Source organism: Galeopterus variegatus, unplaced genomic scaffold, assembly GCF_000696425.1.
Source record: "Galeopterus variegatus unplaced genomic scaffold, G_variegatus-3.0.2 Scaffold3508, whole genome shotgun sequence".
NCBI lineage: Eukaryota > Metazoa > Chordata > Mammalia > Dermoptera > Cynocephalidae > Galeopterus > Galeopterus variegatus.
In genome coordinates, this window is record NW_007729619.1 from 169,268 (window position 1) to 192,167 (window position 22,900).

Consider the following 22,900-nt stretch of genomic DNA (forward strand, 5'->3'; position numbering starts at 1 on the left):
TTTTCATTTTTAATTTTTGTTATTTGAATCTTCTCTCTTCTCTTTTTAGTTAGTCATGCTAATGGTTTATCAATTTTATTTATCTTTAAAAAAACAACTTTTTGATTCATTGATCTTTTGCATTGTTTTTTGGGTTTCAATTTCGTTACCTTCTACTCTGGTCTTGATGATTTCCTTCTGTCTGCTAACTTTAGGTTTGGATTGTTCTTGTTTTTCTAGTTCTTTAAGGTAAAGTGTTAGGTTGTTCACTTGCCATCTTTCCATTCTTCTGAAGTGAGCTTTTAATACGATAAATTTCCCCTTAGTACTGCTTTTGCAGTATCCCACAGGTTTTGGTATGATGTATCATTATTTTCATTAGTTTCAATAAATTTTTTGATTTCCTGCTTGATTTCTTCTTGGACCCACATGTCATTAAGTAGAATGATGTTTAACTTCCATGTGTTTGTATAGTTTCCAGAATTTCGTTTGTTTTTGATTTCTAATTTTAATGCATTGTGGTCCGAGAAAATACATGGGATAATTCCAATTTTTTAAAATTTGTTGAGACTTGATTTATGACCTAATATGTGATCTATCCTGGAGAACGATCAATGTGCTGATTAGAAGAATGAATATTCTGAGGTTGTTGGATGTAATGTTCTGTAGATATCTGCCAAGTCCAATTGGTCTAGAGTATTGTTTAGATCTTGTGTTTCTCTGCTGATTCTTTGCCTAGATGATCTGTCCAATATTGACAGTTGGATGTTCAGGTCCCCTGCTATTATTGTATTAGTGTCTATTTCCTTCTTTAGGTCTACTAGAGGTTTTTTTTATAAATCTGGCTGCTCGAACATTGGGTGCATATATATTTATGATTATTATGTGTTCTTGATGGAATTTATGATTGTTATGTCTTCTTGATGGATCAGTCCTTTTATCATTACGTAATGTCCCTCATTGTCTCTTTTTATGGTTTTTAGTTTAAAGTCTATTTTGTCAGATATAAGAATAGCTACTCCACCTCGTTTTTCTTTTCTGTTTGCGTGGTAAAACTTTTTCCATCCTTTCACTCTTAGTCTATGTGAGTCTTTATGGGTGAGGTGGGTCTCTTGAAGGCAGCATATAGTTGGGTCCTCCTTTTTAATCCAGTCAGCCAGTCTGTGTCTTTTGATTGGGGAATTTAAGCCTTTTACATTAAAAGTTGTTATTGAAAAGTGTTGATTTATTCCTAGAATTTTATTGATTATTTTTTGGTTCCCTTAGGTGTCTTTTGTTCCTTTCTTTCTGATTTACTGTTTGTTTTCTGTATTTTTTGGTTCCTTGGGTTGTAGATAGCCTTTTTGTTTGTTTGTTTGTTTTCTCTCCATGAATAACATTTTTATTATACTAGTGGGTTTTTATTTTTCTTGGGTTTTTATGGCAGTGGTAATTATTTTTCAGGAACTAAACCCAGTACTCCCTTTATAATTTCTTGTAAGGGTAGTCCTGTGGTGGTGAACTCCCGTAGTTTTTGTCTGTCTGAGAAATATACTATTTTCCCTTCATTTTGGAAGAATAACCTTGCAGGGTAGATTATTCTTGGCTGGCAATCGCTGTCTTTTAGTATTTTGAGTATATCATCCCATTCCTTTCTAGCTTTTAGGGTTTGTGATGAAAAGTCTGATGTTAGCCTGATTGGGGCTCCCTTATAGGTGATTTGACACTTCTCTCTTGCAGCTTTTAAGATTCTCTCTTTGTCTTTGAGTTTTGCCAATTTGACTATAACATGTCTTGGAGAAGACCTCTTTGGGTTGAATACATTTGGGGATCTTTGAGCTTCCTGAATCTGAAGATCTGTGACTTTTCTTATACCTGGGAAGTTTTCTGCCACTATTTTATTGAATATGTTTTCAATGCAATCTCCTTTTTCCTGCCTTTCTGGAATACCCATGACTCAGATATTTGAGTGCTTAAGGTTGTCTGATATCTCTCTCAGATTTTCTTCAACGTCTTTGATTCTTTTTTCTTTCTTTCTTTTTTGTCTGCCTGTGTTATTTCAAACAGCCCATCTTCAAGTTCAGAGGTTCACTCTTCAAATTCCTCAAGCCTGCTGGTTAAACTCCCCATTGTGTTTTTTATTTCACTGAATGAATTCTTCAGTTTGGCAAGCTCTGCTACATTCTTTTTCAGGGCATTGATTTCCTTGTACATTTCTTCTTTCAGGTCTTGTATACTTTTCCTCATTTCATCATGTTGTCTAGCTGAGTTTTCTTGTATCTCATTCAGTTTCCTTAGAATTATCATTTGAGGGCCGGCCCGGTGGCACACTGGAGAGTGCGCCGCTAGGGAGCGCGGCGGCGCTCCCGCTGAGGGTTCGGATCCCATGTGGAGACCGGTTCCCGCTCACTGGCTGAGCACGGTGCAGGTGCAACATCGAGGGTTGCGATCCCGTTGCCGGTCCCCGGTACGGGCGTGGCATCGAGGGTTGCGATCCCATTACCGGTCAGTAAAAAGGACAAAAAGGAAAAGAAAATTTCAGGTCCTGTATACTTTTCCTCATTTCATCATGTTGTCTAGCTGAGTTTTCTTGTATCTCATTCAGTTTCCTTAGAATTATCACTCGAAATTCCTTGTCAGACATTTCAAGGGCTTCTTGTTCTATAGGATCTAGAGCTTGAGAGTTATTACCCTTTGGAGGCGTACTTTCTTGTTTTTTAGTGTTTCTGGTATCTTTTTTTGGATGTTTATTCATTTTGGCAGGGGGTTTCACAGTCCACAGGTTTGACACTATTGTCTGACTAAGATGTTGCTGGAGTTGCCAATTTGGTATGGCTACCTCAGTGTCTGCTCAGTTGGCCACTAGTGCCTTGCATGTGTTGGTTGCCTCGGGTCTTGGGCCTCTCCAGGGAGCCACCTCTCTGATCAGCATGGACTTGGCTGGGCAGCTGGGTCACAGGGCAGAACCACAGGGTGTGTGGTCTCTGCCAAGCTTCCACCTCCCTTGCTGGACATCTCCCTGTTCCATGCGCACTGGGCCGGGCTCCTTGGATGCACAGAGACACTGCAGAGTGTGTGGTCTTTGCGGAGCTTCCACTTCCCCTGCTGGACGTCATCCTGCTCCATGTGTGCTGGGCTGGGCTTGGGATGGAGCCACGTGGTGGCAGTGAAGCCTACCTGCTGGATCATGCGGCAGCGGCCCCACAGGACATGTGGTCTCTGCAGAGTTTCCGCCTCCCCTGCTAGATGTCTCCCTGCTCTGTGCACACTGGGCTGGGCTGGGGATGGAGCCGGGTGATGGTGGTGAAGCCTACCTGCTGGATCTCACGTCGGCAGCCCCACAGGGTGTGGGGTCTCTACGGAGCTTCCGCCTCCCCTGCTGGATGCCTCTCTGCTCAATACACACTGGGCCAGGTTGCTGGATCGTGTGGCAGTAGTGCGGTCTCTGTGGAGCTTCTGCCTCCCCCGCTGGACATCTCCCCACTCCATGCGCCCTGGGCCGGGCTGGGGGATCACACGGCAGTGGTGTGGTCTCTGGGAGCTTCCGCCTCCCCTGCTGGATGTCTCCCTGTTACATACACACTTGGTGTTATGTTTTTATAGTTGTAAACTGGTTGATTTGTGGGAGAGAGTGATGCTGGGGGCCGTCTATTCTGCCATCTTGACTGGAAGTCTGATTTTGTTTAGTTTTTAAACTATGTTTTAAACTATGTTTTCATATCTTATTGAACTTCTTCAAGACACTTATTTTCTGTTTTACTTTTATTTTGTAAAGCAGCTTATAATTCTACATCCTTCTTCAATTGTTTAATGGAGCTTTATTGGTTTCCTTTGTTGGTGTCATGTGTGCCTGGTTCTTTATCATCTGTGTAGCTTTGACTGTGCACTTAAGGAAGCAGTCACTTCTTTCAATGTTTATGAGCTGTGTCAGCATAAATAGACGAGTTAGCCCAGCTAGGGATTATGTGTAGCTCTCAAACTTTTTTTTATGTGTGCAGCCACTCAACTCTTCACACTCCTTCTCTCAATCTGCAGAGTCATGTCATGTGTGAGTCACCTACCTTGCTGTAGATTGGATGTCCCCCCCTCTCCAGCCTCATTGAGGCTTAATCCACACTGTATATGTCGAGGGTGGGAGATCCTATTATGGTAATTGAAAGTGGGACCTTGAAGAGCTGATTAGATTGTAGGACCCTGCGGTAGTGAACAGATTAATAATGACATTCAGGGGAGAGGTTGTGAGGGCTTTAAGAGGAGAGTGAATGAGGAACTGCTGTTCCCTCTGCTCCACCATTTTCACAATGTGCCATCACTGTGACTACCACTGAGGCTCTCACCAGATGTGTTCCATGGACTTTGGACTTCCCAGTCTCTGAATCTGTAAGCAATAATTTTCATTTTCTTTATAAATTACCCAGTTATGTGCATTTTGTTGTAAGCAACAGAAAGACTAATACATCACCTTTTCCCTAGGGAAGTGCACTAAGATGACAGGATAATGGTTACACTTCTCTCTCTTCCTGAAATTTAGCTGGCTTCTGGGATATGCACTATCTGCTGGGGTAAACATGCTTTCTCTCAAGTGTGTTCGCACTGTATGTGGGGCACATGGAGCAATGGCTGTGAAGGCACATGGAGCTCCTGTTTCAGGAGCATGTGGGGCACAGAGTGACAGTGCCTGTGAATGTGTCAACTGACTGACAGGGTCTGTTAGCAGGTTGAATGGCAGGGTCTTCACATCAGTTGATGAGACATGCACACATGTTTCTATGGGCACCTGCCCCTTTTCTTCTCCTTAGCTGCCCCTACATGGTCTACTTTTGCCTATTTCCTCAGCATTCTGGGGGAGACAAGACAAAGCAGGCCCCACCCGGAGAGGCTGGCAGAGCTTTACGTCCACTTTGTCCTCTCTTCCTCTTGTGAGAGAAGTTGTAGGCTGAGGGGCCCTTTCTTAGGCTTGACTCGTGCCAGCTTTAGGGAAAGATGATTCTTTTTTCTTGCCTTTTTCAGTGTGGCTGTCCTGTGGTTTTTTTCTACAAGGGTGATGGATACACTCAACTAGACCCTGCAACTCTCATAAAAGTATTTTTGTCTGTGAATCATTGCTTAATCAGTGTTTCCATGGGAGGACAAGAGCTAGGATCTCTTGTTCTGCCATTCTGATGAGTTCAGCACCTTGATTTTTTCAACTTGTTTTATCAAAAAAAATGTTTTTGTTTATTTTCACAGCAGCAACTTTGAATCATGGAAAGCAGCTCTTTCCTCATCATACCCTTAATCTTTAGCTAAATTGTGGTGAAGCTGTTTTATGTGCGCATGTGTCAGGATTCAACCAGAATGTGGATACAGAATTCTGTGAACTATCCACTTTCTGTACTTTTCCTTTTGTGTATATTCATTTATCCAGTAGCCAACATTTCCTCATATTCATATTTTATATTTTCTAGGCCAAAGATAGAAAATGGTTCTCATTAGGGCCCTCTAAATGCATATGTCACACAAATTACATCTGGTCCCCTGCTAAATGTCTCAAACACTGCACTCTCTACAATTATTTTTCACTGAACATAATTTCCAACTGGTGCTGCCAGCTTCTTCTAGCACCTTTGGGTAACTGTTTTTTGTATCATGTCCCAGGGAACAAGTATAATATGATCCAAAGATGTTATTACCTGAAGCAAATGATCAAATTTATGCTATAGATTCCAATTCTCTACTGAAATTTTCAATATATTAATTTATTATCTTTCTCTAATCTATTTTTCTTTTATCTATTTTCTTTGTCTCTTTCTACACACACACATGCACACACACACGCATACCACATAGCTTTCTTTAACCTGTAGCATCTGTAGTAGCTATGTCCTCTTTTTTATTTTATTAATTTTTTTTCACTGATTGGTATGGGGATCAAATCCCAAACCTTGGTATTATAAGCCCCAGCTTAGATAACTGGCCAGCTCTTTTCTTATTTTTAATATTAGTTATCTGTACCATCTCTCTTCTTTGATTATACAGTTTAACTAGGGGGTTATTTTATTTTGAGAGGATTCCTCCTGTTCCATGACTTTGTACTGGAAATTTATTTTCAGCTGTAAAATTATGGAAGTACAAGACCATGTTTCCTTCTCTGATCTAGCATGAAAACTTCATCCTCTGCTTTCTACATTTTCCCCCAAAACCTAATGGTCAGCCCAGATATTGTCCTCATGTTCTGCTCTGGTTAACCTCCTTTCATATTCTGACACTAAAATTTTCAAGCGTATTTTTTATAGGATAACAGGACAAGGTACCTATTAACTCATTTGTACATACAGCTAGATGACCCATGTTTTCAGTTGCACACATACACATACATATAATATTTTTTCTTTTAGCTATTCATTACTTAAATTTTCTTACTATAAATTTCAATTGGTATAGAAAAAAATAGAGATTTTCTAAGAATTTTGCTTGTAATGGGCTGAGAAAAAGTCACAATTTATTTATCAAAGTAATATGAAATATACTGCCAATCTGACCTGCTACCAACCATTTTCAACAAATTCCCACTATAAATTTTTTTCACCATGATAGTGCCTCTATCTCTAACTTCTGTCCTACCGTTTTTTTACTTCTCTTATTATACACCACCTCTTAGCATGTCCCAGTTCAAGCACCCTGCTCATATTCACATTGAATCATTTCCTAAACTCTATAGCTCAGAATAAATATCAGTCCCACAAAGGGGTTTCTCTAACTACCTTACCGAAAAATGTTATCTTTTACCTCTCCATAAAACTCTGCGTTGGAGTACATTTTATTTTCTTCTGTAGCACTTTTAATGATCTGTTTGTATATAGGAAGTTAATTGTGGATTCCTGTTTATTGCCTTCCTCCCCTTCTATACTGTAATGTGTAGGTGTAGACAAAGTCCTTTTCTTTCCTGCATTCCACACTATTCCCATCACCTATCATAGTTCCTGACAGCCGAGTACACTGAATTACCATTTGTTCACTGGATTAATTGATTTAATGAGAAAGTAAATCTTTTTCCTTTGACTGTATTAGAAATACTGTGTTTAAATTTACAGAATTTGGACATGACAAATTTTTAACCAGAAAATATTATAGTTTGATTACTTTTTACTAGGTTTCATGCTTCTTAATCAATATATTAGCACAGATATGCATATCAATGAAATACTAAAATATATTGCAAAGTATGCTGAACAAAAAAGTATCAAAATTTAAAATTTTATAAGAACACAAATGTTTCAAGTCACTACTTACTTTTGTTTTCTTACATAATGGTTTTCTCTTTAATATTCTTTATTTTAGTATCCAGATTCAATAAGTTTGGAGGGATTTTCAGTTGTCGTGGCTCAACTGCTTGGCCTTGCTTTGGGATTAACATATGATGACATCGATAAGTGTTCTTGTGCGAGAGCTACATGCATAATGAATCGGGAAGCAGTGTAAGGCTTTTTACTCTTAATTCACTTCACATATATTTTCATAAGTCTGTTTCTGAGATGTGATAAACATTTAATGTTTTATTTTCAACTCCACGTCAAATATTGAAAAAGTATGTTATGCTTGAAGACATATTAAACAAAAATATTTCCTAAGTGAAGCAGGTGTCTGGAAAGTGATATGTCCTATTAAGAAATTTGCATTTAAGGGAATTAATGGGAGAAAGTTAAGGTTGATGAAAACCATAAAATATTGAATAAACATATGACGCTATTACTGTTTTGTTGTTGTAGCCTTCGTTGCTCTTGACAAAGATGCCTAATAGCTCCATGAATATTATAATATAGTAATAGCAGCATTGGCTAATAAATTGAAAAGAAGAAAAAGGAGGAAGGATTAGAGAAAAGTAAATTGTTCTTATTTGAAGATATTATGATTGACCACACAGAAAAACCAACAAAATCAATATAAAGTCAGGGCAACAACAAAAATTTATTAGGATGAATAAATTTAGAAAAACCAGTAGTATGTGAATACCAGCACTGAGCAAAGAAATGACCTATTATAAAACATCTGATTTTCCAGAATAGGTATATGTTTATTACAGTGCAAATCAACATTTTATATTTTAAGGAACTTGATAAACTATATTAGGTGAAAAAGTGGAGATGGTAAATTTAGACAACAGTTTGAGGAGGATGAGCTGAAATTTATGGTCAAAGGAGGGATTTTATAAATGGGAGACCCTGCATATCTGTAGACTAGAGATAAACAGAAGAGGGGACAGAGGACGATGTTGGATATAAGACAGTTTTGTGCATAAGTAGCGGGATGCTGTCTAACGGAGCTGGGTATGTTCGGATACTGTGACAGGAGCTTAGAAGAATAAACACGTGGGGAGGCAGGTAGTTTGATTGTTGGGAATGTAAAGATGGGGACAATTTCCCAAGATAGGAAGCTGAGCACAAGCACTGTAGGAGTTTTGATAGAAGGTGTAAAACAGTCATCGGGAGACCAGAAATTAGAAATAATTAGAAAATGGAATGGGGTTGTTGAGCATTTTGACAACGAGCTAAAATTTTTAAATTGCAAACATAATGTGAATTCAAACAGCATGGTTGTTTGGCTCATTCGATCTCAGCTTCTGAGCTGCATGTGCAAAGAAAAAGGAGAGTTCAGGTTTTGCCGGGTTAATATCCAGGAAATTCAGGAAGAGGGCTGTAGAAAAACCTGTATACTCCTGCAATAACTAAATATCAATTTTTTCTTCCCTCAAACTTGGAGCTTTGGATAAGAAATAGAAGTATTTTGAAACAGCTGGCCTAGCTTACCTTATTTCAGTTGTCTTTGGGCCAGAATGATAATCTCCACAAAAAGCCAATCATTTTACACTTCCTTTAAATTGCCTTGTTTCTACTGAAATTCTGTATACTTAGGGATGTATCTACAGATGCGTTTCTGTGTGTGAGAGAGTGTGTGTATATAAGGGCACTTCAAAAAGTTCATGGAAATATTTGAATTATCTTTTAATTCAATATTTTAGGTGTGTGGTGTGCATGTAAGGTGTAGGGTATAAGAAAAAAAAAAAAAAAAAGAGTCCCAGATCCCATCAGTGTTATCAGCCTCAGCAGCTAGAAGAATGGAGTTTCCAGCAACTGAGAACTATGGGTGGAGCAGACTTGTTTGAGAAAATTATTAGTTCAATATTGTACATGGTATATTTGAAATGTCTATTGTACATCTGTTAGACATACTTCTTATATATTCCACTGGAGATACAGCTGTGAACATGTGAATAAATATTTGCCTGGGACTTATATTTTAGCATATAATTTAGGTCATATAAGATTAAGTTGCAAGAATACAAATTAAAGAAGTGTGTTTTTATATAATGCAAAAGTGCTATGTAGAAAAACAATCATTAAAAGTGGATGGAGAATGAAGAGGGGGCACAATTTCAGATATTATTGTCAAGAATGGTTTCATTGGTAGGTGACATTTGAGCAGACATCTGACTGAAATGGGGGAAGAAAGATCGGAATATATCGGAGAAGAGCCTACCAGGTGGAGGGGACAGAGATAGACGGTGAGAATGACAGATAGATGGATGATGGAGATATAAATATAGGTACAGGTAGATACAGACATAGGTAGAGATAAGGATATAGATATGTAATTTCACAGATACTTAGATATTTAGATTTAACCATCATTCCTCACTGCATTGCTTTGCTAGAAATATATACTTTTGATGAATTTCTTAAGAGAGTGTTAAAGGTGGGCAATAATATAATTAAAATTTAATTATGGTCGATTTAATCTGTACTAAGATTCAATGTTTGTGGGGGGAGGGCATCTTGCAATTCATATGATTATATATAAAGCATTGTTTAGATGTGGTTTTATTAGCAAGGCTTATTTACCTGAGGAATATTATTTCATTTTAGGACTGCCAGTGGTATAAGGATTTTTAGCAACTGTAGCATGCATGACTATAGACATTTTGTTTCAAAATTTGAGTCTAAATGCCTTCAGAACCTTTCAAATTTGCAACCATTATATCAAAATCAACCAGTGTGTGGTAATGGGATTTTGGAACCTAATGAAGAATGTGACTGTGGTAATGAAGAGGTGAGTAATATATTGAAATATTAGCACAACTTTTATGTTTATAATAAAACATAAAACTTTTGTCACGGTACATATGGAATGATATATGCAACTATGTCTTCAATTTAGAACTGAGATGAGAAAAAGGATAAGTTAAGATCTATGGATAACTTTCCCACACCTCTCAAACTGAGAAGACAAGTGTGTCATGGACACTTGGTTTGCATAACTATTCCCAGTCATGCAGGCAGATAGATTTTGAATACAGACACTAAAGGAAGTCCTTTTTATTCACAGTTCAGTTTCTAATTCAAATGACTTTATTCTCTGTTGTCTCTACAAATATCTGCTAAATTCAGCTCAATTTTTTTCCTTTTTCTTGTGGTTGCAAGAATTTCTAAACATTATAATAAAAATCATCCTGAATCATTTATGCATTTAGAAGTTTTTGGATGACTAAAATTTCTTTTATTCCTTGATTTCTAAATATAGATATGCACTTTATTATAATTCCATCAAACAACTTTTGATGCATACTATTCTCAAGAGGTGGGACCACATATTTAGTCTACTTTCTTTATGATTTATCTCCCAGCAGTTGTATGAACTCATTCCCCCTACAAAAGCTGTTGGCCACCACATGTTTACAAACCATTAAATTCCTACAACTTCTCTTAATCACCCTACATTCCACAAAGTAAAACTTTGTATGAGTCTGCGTGTACCTGTATATGTAACATATATTTAATACACATATATTAAATATATGTATATATATATAATGTATATGTATATATGTATATATATTTAATGAAGGATAGAATAAAGCAACACCATGGGTTTCTGCAACTACCATGCAAACAGATTGGCACCTACAACAGATACTGTCAGTGCCCACCATTATCTCCTCCAGATTCACTGTTTCTGATGAGTGTTTTCATTTCAAGTATCAGAGATTTTCTGCTGAAGTGCTTCCTGTGGCCTCAGTAGTTTGCTCATTCACTAGCAGGGTGGGCCCAATGAGTCCCAGAACTAATGATCAGGCTTCAGATAATTATGAAGTTCATAATTGGTGGATAAATGTCCTACACTTCCTGCCCCTCGTGAGGAAATTTTTTTGTGGAATGCTCTAAATCAGAGTTCTTTACACTGTGGCCAGTTAGTCAAATCCAGCTGATGCCTATTTTTGGTAAATGGAGCTTTATTAGAATACAGGAATGACTATTTGTTTGCATATTGCCTATGGCTGCATTTGTGCTACAACTGCAGAGTTAAGTATTTGCAACAGAGACCATACAGCAAGTGTATTTGAGCATATATACTATTTGGTCCATTACAGAAAATGTTTGCTGACTCCTAACCTCGCAGAAGCCCCACCCAGGGCCATCCATTTAAACCGAAGACTTGCAGATCACGCCAGAGTAACTATCAGGGTCATGGGACACTAGTTAGGGGTGTAAGTGAGGCTGCTGAGGGTCACCCTCTTCAGTCAAGGAGTGACAGGGTATCCCACTGCTTCTACCAAGACCACAGGATCTTACCCAGGACTTTGATGACCCAAACCAGTGTCCCCCACTTAAGAAGGAACCACTGAATGCACCAGCACCTACGCCATGAAGATGCACAAAGACAACTCTGATGTTGAATATGGTCAAAGTAACCATGTAGAACCTAAACTACTGTGTCTATTGAGGAACAAAACAAAATACCCTACCAATGGTCAATATAAAACACATCAGCAGAAGGGAGTCGGTTTCCTCAAAAGCCACTCCTGACTATTAGAAGCAACTGTTCAACCAGATGTCTAGACATCAATGTAGAGATTAAAAATACATTTTTTCAAAAAGCAAGAAAATATGAAAACCCCTCTCAAAAATACAACAATTCTCAAGTAACAGATCCCCCAAAATAGAAAACCTATGAAAGGACTATAAAGGAATTTGAAGCAGCAATCTTACAGACACTCAATGAGATACAAGAAACGTCAGATACGTAATACAATGAAATGAAAAAAAAAATCCAAGATTTGAAGGAGGAACTTTATAAAGACATAAACACCTTAAAAAGAAATATAACAGAACTCATGGAACTGAAGAATTCATTCAGCAAAATAAAAAATACAACTGGGAGCTTAAGCAACAGGCTTAAGCAAACAGATGAAATAATTTCTGACCTTGAAGACAGGCTTTTTGAAATAACCAGGGTGGACAAAAAGAAAAAAAAGAATTAAAAAAATATATAAAGAAAAACTACAAGAACTGTCAGACAACCTTAAGCATACAAGTGTCCAAATTACGGGTGTTGCAGAAATTGAGGGGGAAAAAAGCATTAAAACCTATTCAGCAAAATAATACTGGAAATCTTCCCAGGTATTGGGAGAGATATGGACTTCCAGATCCAAGAGGCTCAAAGATTCACAACAGATTCAATCCAGAAAGGTCCTTTCTGAGACACATTGTAGTTAAACTGTCAAAAGTAAAAGACAAAGAGAGAATCTTAAAAACAGCAAGGGAAAAGTGTCAGGTCACCTATAATAGAGTTGCTGTCAGACTAACAGTGGATTTTTCAGCAGAAACCTTACAGACCAGGACAGAATGGGATGATATTTTGAAAATACTAAAAGAAAAAAATATGCCAGCTAAAAATTCCATACTCAGCAAGGTTATCCTTGAGAAAACTGTGGAAGTTCACTACCACACAACTGGCCCTGCAAGAAATCCTCAAGGAAGTCCTGCATCTGGAATCCACAAAATGATAATCACCATCATGAATACATGAGAAAGAACAAAACCCACTGACAAACAGTAAAAGGGAAAGAAAGGAGCATGATATTTAAAATATCCAAAAGAAAATTGATAAAATGTCAAGAGTAAGACAATACCTCTCAATAACATTCCTAAATGTAAATGGACTGAATTGCCTGATCAAAAGACATAGGCTGCACAAAATGATTAAAAAACTAGACCCAATAATATGCCGCCTACAAGAAACTCACTTCACCTGTAAAGACTCACACAGACTAATAGTAAAGGGATGGAAAAAGATATACCATGGCAATGGAAACCAGAAATGGGCAGGAGTAGCTATTGGACTTTAGACCAAAAACTATAAAAAGAGACAAAGGAGGACATTATATAATGATAAATGGATCTACCCAGCAAGATGATATAACAATCATATATGCACATAACATTGGAGCATCCAGATATATAAAGCAAACACTATGAGACCTAAAGAGAGAGATAGACCACAATACAATAATAGTTGGGAACCTCACACCCCTCTCTCAACATTGGACAAATTATGTAGGCAACAAATCAGCAGAGAAACACAGGATTTAAACTACACATTAGGCCAATTGGACTTGGCAGACATCTATAGAACATTTCATTGAACAGCTACAGAATATACGTTATTCTCATCAGCACATGAAACATTCTCCAGGATAGACCATGTTAGGTCAGAAATTAAGTCACAACATTTAAGCATTTTTTAAATGAATTCATTTCAAGTATCTTTTGAGATCACAACAGATTAAAACTAAAAATCAACAATAAGTGAAACTTCAAAAACTATGCAAATACATGGAAATTAAACAAAATTTATGCTCTTCCCTGAACAACTTATGAGTCAAAGAAGAAATTAAATAGGAAATCAAAAAAAATTGAAACTAATGAAAATAAAAACATCATACTCAAACTAAGGGGATACTACTAAAACAGTACTACAAGGAAAGTTTATTGCAATAAACGCTTGCATCAAAAGAATAGAATTCAAATAAGTAACCTAACATTATACTTCAAAGTACTAGAGAAACAAGAACAATCCAGCATCAAAATCAGTAGACAGAAATAATTAAGATCACAGCAGAACTAAATGAAACAGAGATTCAAAAAAATCAATGCAAAGATAAATGAAACAAACAGTTTGTTTGAGAAGATAACAAAATAGAAAAACCCTTAGCAAGACTAATTCAAATAAGAAGAGAGAAGACCCAAATAAAAATCAGAAATGAAGGAGACATTACAACTGACACCACAGAATTCAAATAATCATTACAGACTACTATGAACAACTATATGCCAAGAAATTTGAAAATGTGGTTGAAACAGATAAATTTCTAGACACATACAAACTACCACAACTGAAGCAGGAAGAAATTGGAAATCTGAACAGACCAATAACAAGCAATGAGATTGAAGTGTATTAACTAGTAGTCTCCCAATAAAGAAAAGCCAAGATTGCATGGTTTCATTACTGAACTCTACCAAATCTTACAGAAGAATTAATACTAATCCCTTTCAAACTATTCCAAAAAACTGAAACAGAGGCCATTCTCCGAAACTCATGTATGAGGCCAGCATCACTCTGATACCAAAACCAAACAAAGATACAACAAAAAAGAAAACTGCAGGGTAATTTCTTTGATGGCCATAGACACAAAAATCCTCAACAAAATATTGGCAGACAGAATACATTTGCACGTTAAAAGGTTTACACACCATGATCAAGTGGGATTCATCTCAGAGATGCAAGGATAGTTCAACATATGCATAGAAATAAATGTGACACACGCATCAAAAAAATTAAGGACAAAAACCATATGATCATCTCAGTAGTTGCAGAAAAAGCATTTGACAAAATTTAACATCACTTCATGATAAAGACTCTCAGCAAATTAGGTATAGAAAAAAATATGTCAACACAGTCAAATCCAAATATGCCAATATCATCCTGAATGGGGAAAAGCTTAAGGTTTTCCTTTGAGAGCTGGAACAAGAGGATACCCGCTTCTCTTTAACATAGTATATTAGGTATAGAAAAAAATATGTCAACACAGTCAAATCCAAATATGCCAATATCATCCTGAACGGGGAAAAGCTTAAGGTTTTCCTTTGAGAGCTGGAACAAGAGGATACCCGCTTCTCTTTAACATAGTATTGGTGCTTTTCATTGATTGAGTGAGACGGAACACTCATAAAACAAGCAGAGGAAATAAATCAAAAGAATCCTTGCAAGTCCCTTTAATTTTGTATTAATATGACTGCAGTAGGCAGGATAATGTCTTCTCAGTGGTGCCCATACTAATCCCTAAACCTGTATACATGTCACCTTTACATGGCAAAAGGCACTTCACAGACGTAACTAAGTTAAGGGCTTTGAGATGGGAAAGTATCCTGGATTATTCAGGTTTATCTAATTAGAGATTTTTTAAAGCGGAAAAGGAAGGTGGAAAAAAATGTAATAGTGATGCAATATGAGAAGGATTTGACTTGTCTTTGGTGGCTTTAAAGCTGGATGAAAAGCTAGAAACCAAGAAATTTGAGGGGCCTGTGTGACCTGGAAAAGGCAAGAAAATAGATTCTGCCAGAGAGCTTCCAGGAAACAAATGCAGCCCTTCCAACACTTTAATTTTACCCCATTGAGTCCCATGTTGAACTTCTGAACTACAGAATTTTAAGATAATACATCTGTACTGTTTTATTTTATTTATTTTGGAGGAGCAGCTGGCCATTACAGGGGTCAAACCCTGGACCTTGGTGTTGCTAGCACCGCGCTCTAACCAGCTAAGCTAACCAGCAAGCCCCTCATTTGTATTGTTTTAAATCATTGTGGTAATTTGTTACAGCAATAATAGGAAACAAATTCAATGATATTAAGTAATAAATAGATTATTTCCTCTGTTTTTTTATTTCGTTTTGTTTTTAGTTTCTGCTGTTGAGATTGTTTTCCAGAAATACAAGTAAAAATAACAACAATATTAGGGGGTTGACCTTCTTTAATATAGCCTAAACATTTGAGTGCAGATGTCCAATAAGAAATTTTTTGTGTGTTGTGGAGGGGAGTACTCCTATATTCTGTAATGGACATTTTAAATAAATTGATTTTTCAGAATAAAGTTTACAGAACACTTTCATTTCAAATTTCATCTCATTATAAAACATTAAAAAAATGTGGGGAATGAAAATATCAAAGCCTTACTATAGGATGCCTTAGGGAAATTTGAGACAATTGTAATCCCATGATTCTTCAAATTAAATAATTGGTTGAGTTTCATGAAAAATGGCTTAAGAATTCTCAATCTTCAAAGTAATGTTTCCTAAGGATCCTGCGACATTGAAATAAATGAGTTTTCTTAAAAAAGGAAAATATCACAAAAAAGGATGTGTGTAATATATTATTAAGAAACAAAGCCAAATTTTAAACCAATAACATTAGACAAGAGCTAAGCAGAAGCTGTTACTGATAAAAGTTAAAACTCAGTAAGAAGCTATTGCACAGGGCCGGCCCGGTGGCGCACTGCTACAGTGCGCCGCTTGGGAAGCGCAGCGGCGCTCCTGCCGAGGGTTCGGATCCCACATACAGACCAGTTCCCACTCACTGGCTGAGCGAGGTGTGGGCGCAACACACTGAGGGTCACGGTCCCGTTGCCGGTCCCGGTCCGGTACGGGCGTGACACTGAGGGTTGTGATCCATTGCCAGACACAAAAAAAGACAAAAAGGTAAAAAAAAAAAAAAAAAAAAAAGAAGCTATTGTACATAATGTGTCCAATGAGATGTCTGTGAAATATGTAAAACAGAATGCATGGAATATGTACATATCAACAGTCAATAAAGGCTTTAATACACCTCTCTCAGGCTAACAAACAACTAATCAATTACATGATGACAAATAACAGTAATCACTAACAAGCATAATCTAATATAAAGTGTATTTTGTAATAAAAAAGTACATAATTGTCTAAATACCATGGAATATTTTAAAAAATCTATCATGCATTAGACCATGCAGCAAATAATTATAGACACCAAAAATCTGAAAATAAACATCCATTTCCACAACCCAATGAAACTGAGTATTAACATACACTCACTGTTTCCGAAAAATCCATTTAAAAATCATGAGAAATGCTTTATTTTGAAGGTATTTATATTGTGAAGAGGAGAGAGTAAAAGTCTCAACTTTTTTCATATGCAACTTAAGTGAAGTTGTTGTCAATGTAAAATAGTCTAACTATAAAATGTTTTATGCAATTTTCATGGTAACCATAATAGGACATTATCATTAAATGATAAAGATAAAAGAATCAAAACTCATCACTAAAGAAAAATACCAAACCACAAAGATAAATAGCAAGAGAGGAAGAAACAAAGGATAAGCAAATCAACCAGGAAATTAACAAAATGGCAGTAGTAAGTCCTTACCTATTGATAATTACTTTGAGTATAAATGGATTAAATTCTTCAATTTAAAAAAATGCACAGAGTGGCTCAATGCATATAAAAACAAAATCCAATATATGCTGCCTACAAGAGACCCTCTTTAGCCTTAAGGACACACATAGGCTAAAATTAAATGTATCAAATAAAATATTCCATGCAAATGGTTACCAAAAGAGAATAGGGGTGGCTATACTTCTATCAGATAAAATAGATGTCAAGTCAACAAACAAGAGACAAAGAAGGGCATTATTTAATAATAAAGAGCACAATTCATCAAGAAGACATAACAATTACAAATATATATGCATTCAACATCAGAGCTCCTAAATATATAAAGCACATATTAATGGGCATAAAGAGAGAAATAAATGGCAATACAATAATTGTAGGGGACTTCAATAGTCTACTTTCAACTATGGATAGATCAGCCATACAAAAAATAATCAGGAAAAGCTGCAGAATTTATTTAAAAAATATGTATATAAAGATCCCAGTCCTATGATTAGGAAAAGAGACAAAATAAGCATAAACACAGTAGTAATTTTTAATAACAGCAAATGCAAAGATGCATACATAATCTGTGAAAATATCAATACAATTGTGCAGGAAGAGAGTTGACCTAGTAGGCCTGAGGTTTCTGTCTTTAGAAGAATCTGCCTGCAAGGTGGCCTTAAGTTGGGGTCTGGGAACTTGATGTTTGAAATATTCCTTAACTGATAATATTGCTTTGCTTTTCAAGACTGTTCATATAAACAATGTGATTTGTGATATACACCTCCTTTCCTTCTGGGAATGTAGAATTTAGGTTATTGTGATTGATCATGTAGGGACAGGGTGCCTGTATGACTAGACCCAAATAAAAATTCTAAGTCTCAACTATGTTTCCCTGGGCAGAGGCATTATGTGCAATGCTGCCTTTTTGGTGCTGGAGAAAGGAACTTGCTCATTGTGCCTTCTCTTGGGCTGCCCAGAAGAAATCTGTGTAAGAAAATCTCTAGATCGTCTGATATATACTTATCACTTACTAATCCAGCTATGTATTCTTGCTGTATTGTCACAGTGAATTTTGTCTGTGAATACAACTATTAAGGTACTTCAAAACTTTGTGGAAAGATTTGTTATTACCTTTCAATTCCATTTTTCCACAAACATTTTGAAGTATACACACTAAGTCTCATAAATGTTTATAGCTAATTAACAAATGTGTGTGTGGTGTTGGAGACCCTGAAAACATCAATGAAATAAACGTTCGCATACTTATTTATGCAAAGTTAAGGAAACATGTAAGGGACATTAGGAATGATAAAAAGGGCTTCACTATAAATATGGAGAATATTCAAGATTTTGTTAATATATTTTAATGCTTTTACAATATTGGTGATTTTACAATGTTAATTTAAAGAATGAACTCATAAGAGAAGACAGCAATACTATAATTACTGTGGAAAAATTAAATATTAATAAATTACAAAAAGTGCAACAAATATTCAAAGCATTTATAATATATTTCTATCCTGGACTGTATTTGAGATATTCCATCCAGTGAGGAACACATAAGTCATATTCATTTAAAGGAATTAATCTCAAGCTATATGTTCTTAGAACCCCTTTTACTTCTTAAAAACTGAGCACTCCAAAAGGATTCTAATTTTTTATTTATATTTATCCTGTTAGAAATCAAAACAGACATTTAAATATATTTGTTTAATAAATTATTTTTAAGCAACAATGAACCCATTGCATGTTAACATAACCTTTAAAGAAAATGACATATTTTCTAAAACAAAATAAAATATATTGATGGTGACACTGTTTTGCCTTTTTAAAAGTCTTTTTAATGCCTGGTTTCATAGAAAATATCTAGAGTCTCATATCCGTGTCCATATTCAGTCTATCGCAATGGGAAGAACGTTGCAGTATGAAGAAAACTCAGCCTCGAACAAATATGTGGTTAGGAAAGGTATGAAATTTGAATAGCTTTTTCAGAAAATTGTTTATATTCTACTTTAGTAACACACCAAACTTGACAAATAATAATTTCATAGAGGTTAGTTGCATTGTCAAATCTGAAATACAAATTAACGGATTTTTAAAAACCCTGTTATACTAAAATCTATTGGTCTCTATTACACTTCAAATGTACCCCTTACCCATGTATAATTTTGTAACGTCATGCATTGATAATTTGGGAAAATGTTGGTTAACTGAGTTATGCAGATCTTTTAAATGTTGACGTATTTCATTATAAAATGTAAAAGCTTCATTAATAATATCAATATTATCTGAAAATTCTTTAAGTAATAAGAAAATCAAACTCCTGTTGATAGAAATTTTCCAAAATTCTGGTTTCCACTTGAAAGATTGAATTATATCGGTGGCAGGAAATTCAGCTATTTTCTTGAAATGACAGGCATACTTCATTTTTAATGAATGAGTATGTAACATGTTTAAATGGAGAGTATGTATTGCAAGAAAATGTCTGCCACATACCCAAATTGAGTGAATTGATTTGTTTTTTGTTTTTATTTTTTTTTAGCTCCCACCAATAAGTGAGAACATGTGGTATTTCTTTTTCTCTGCCTGACTCGTTTCACTCAGTATTATTCTTTCAAGGTCCATCCATGTTGTTGCAAATGGCAGTATTTCATTTGTTTTTATAGCTGAGTAGTATTCCATTGTGTAGATATACCACATTTTCTGTATCCACTCATCCGATGATGGACATTTGGGTTGATTCCAGCTCTTGGCTATTGTGAAGAGTGCTGCGATGAACATTGGGGTACAGGTATACCTTCGACTTGATGATTTCCATTCCTTTGGATATATTCCCAGCAGTGGGATAGCTGGGTCGTATGGTAGATCTATCTTCAGCTGTTTGAGGAACCTCCAAACCATTTTCCATAGGGGTTGCACCATTTTGCATTCCCACCAACAATGTATGAGAGTTCCTTTTTCTCCACAACTTCGCCAGCATTTATCGTTCAAAGTCTTTTGGATTTTAGTATCCTCACTGGGGTGAGATGGTATCTCAGTGTGGTTTTGATTTGCATTTCCTGGATGCTGAGTGATGTTGAGCATTTTTTCATATGACTGTTGGCCTTTTGTATATCTTCTTTAGAGAAATGCCTGCTTAGCTCTTTTGCCCATTTTTTGATTGGGTTGCTTGTTTTTTTCTTGTAAAGTTGTTTGAGTTCCTTATATATTCTGGATATTAGTCCTTTGTCGGATGTGTATTTTGCAAATATTTTCTCCCACTCTGTTTGTTGTCTTTTAGCTCTGTTAATTGTTTCTTTTGCTGTGCAGAAGCTTTTTAGTTTGATATAGTCCCATTTGTTTATTTTTCCTTTGGTTGCCCGTGCTTTTGGGGTTGTATTCATGAAGTCTGTGTCCAGCCCTATTTGCTGAAGTGTTTCTCCTATGTTTTCTTTAATAAGTTTTATTGTTTCAGAGTGTATATTTAAATCTTTAATCCATTTTGAGTTGATTTTAGTATATGGTGAGAGGTATGGGTCTAGTTTCATTCTCCTGCATATGGATATCCAGTTCTCCCAGCACCATTTGCTGAAGAAGCAGCCCCGACCCCATTGAATAGGCTTGGTGCCTTTGTCAAAGATCAGATGGCCATAAGTGTGTGGGTTGATTTCTGGATTCTCTATTCTGTTCCATTGATCAATGTGTCTGTTTTTATACCAGTATTCTTTTCAGGATCCTGTATTGCACACAGGTATTGATATTCATTGCTGTACCCCACAGAAATGCACAATCAGTTATATTTCAATTAAAATAAATTTAAAAGCCAAACAAAAATAAATAACCATTCTTTGCCTGTCAGTTTCAAGTAAAAAATTGTTTTTCATAATAAATGTGGCTAGTTCATTTTGTAAGTCAATCACATAAGTATTTTTGCTTGAGAATCTCTCATATTTGGTTATGCATGAAAAGTGCTTATGTATACTCCCCACTTGTCACACAGAACATTAAAAGGAGTATTTAAGGGTTAAGATTTAGAAAATTACCTTTTCGTAAGGCCTCATCAAGGACAGTCTTAATTTTTTTGGAGGGCATGATGGTGAATGACACAATGACTATCAGCCTTGATTCATACTGTGGTCTTATAGCCTCAACAATTTTATCTACTGTTGATTTTGCATGATCAGCGCAAGTGTCAGCACAATAAAAAAAGCAAATAAAGTATCATTAAGAAAATTGTTTTCACTTCATGCACCCACTGAAAATACTTCAGAGACCACCTGAGGTCTCCAACCACATTTTGAGAACTTCTGATTTAAAGTAGTTGATAGACAATAAAGATATAATTTTCAGCTCATTCTAATAGTAAAGAAAAATTCAATCACACACAGATACACGCACACACTAGAGTCCAGTGTAACAAATGTGCAAATTTCCTATAATAAATATTAAGTAAATCTACAAGTATAATTAAAAGAAAAGTATTATAACCAATTGAGGTTTATCCTCAAGAATGCAGACTAAGTAAATTTATCCATTTGATGATTATATCATACAGTTAAAGGAAAAAAATCACAACTGAGAAACAAACTAAACAAACTAAATACCATTTTTTCAAAAACATGCTTAGAAATAGAACTTAACATCCTCAATTTGAGGAAACTACCTGCCAGTAACTTACAACAAACTTTATGCACATAATAGTCAATCATTAGAAGCACAGTCATCATATCTGACAATAAGGAAGAGTGCTGGTTATCACTCCTCGAATACAGCCTTGAAATTCTATCGATTCTATACATTTCTATAAAATACAAAACAACCAACTTAAGATAATTTAAAAACCAAGAGAATTCAAAATCAGGCTGAGCATAAAAATAAGAGACAAAAAGTAGTAATTGCATTGCTCAAAAAATCAATAAATAATTAGAGAGTGAAATTTTAAAAAGTAACTTTACTACACTTAATTTAAAACTTGGAAACATATGAATACAGTTAATAAGCACTTTGCAAGATAAATACTTCAAAGAGCTGAATGATAAGTACTTCAAAGATCTGAATTATGTAACAAAATTGAAAGACACTAAGAAATGTGAGTAAGTACATAGTTTTTTCTTGGACGAGAATGTTTAAGTCAAAATACATCCAATTCATTCTCTATTATATCCCCATAAATACTCCCCCTTTAACCTAAATTGAATAACTCTCTACAAAAGCAGATTCTAAATTTTATCTAGAAATAAAAACTAATCAATTTATTAAAATTAATCAATTTTAATAAATTGGAACAGTGGCCGTCTATAGAGGGAAAATAATCTGTGATTAAGGTGATGTGGGATTGGCAAAAAGATTTTTAAAAATACAGAAAAGTAAAGAGAATGGACAGTGCATATCCTGAACATTACTGTGTCACCAGGAAGTGGAATAGTGTTTGGTACATATTAGGCACTCAACAAATATTTGTTGATTGAATGAATGTGAGGACAGTGTGATTATCTTTATAATAATATGTCATTTTTTATCAGTGGATAAGGATCAACTGTTTGGTATATTTAGAATGCCCCATGAGGAATAGTGTTACTTGGAAGGTTTATTCAAAAGTTTTTGTCAAAACAAACTAAGGAAGAATACAAAGGAAATTTTACAAAAATATTTGAGTTTGGGGAAATCTTGCCTTACGAAA

General features: G+C 35.7%; 1 protein-coding gene across 1 annotated transcript in view; it reads left to right on the plus strand.

Annotated features, from left to right (window-relative positions):
• Positions 1–22,900, plus strand: part of LOC103600917 (disintegrin and metalloproteinase domain-containing protein 18-like) — a 144,385-nt gene that overhangs the window by 85,599 nt on the left and 35,886 nt on the right. The window contains 2 exon segments of the mRNA XM_008585260.1: positions 7,279–7,415; positions 9,861–10,044. Coding sequence (XP_008583482.1) covers positions 7,279–7,415; positions 9,861–10,044 — 321 coding nt within the window.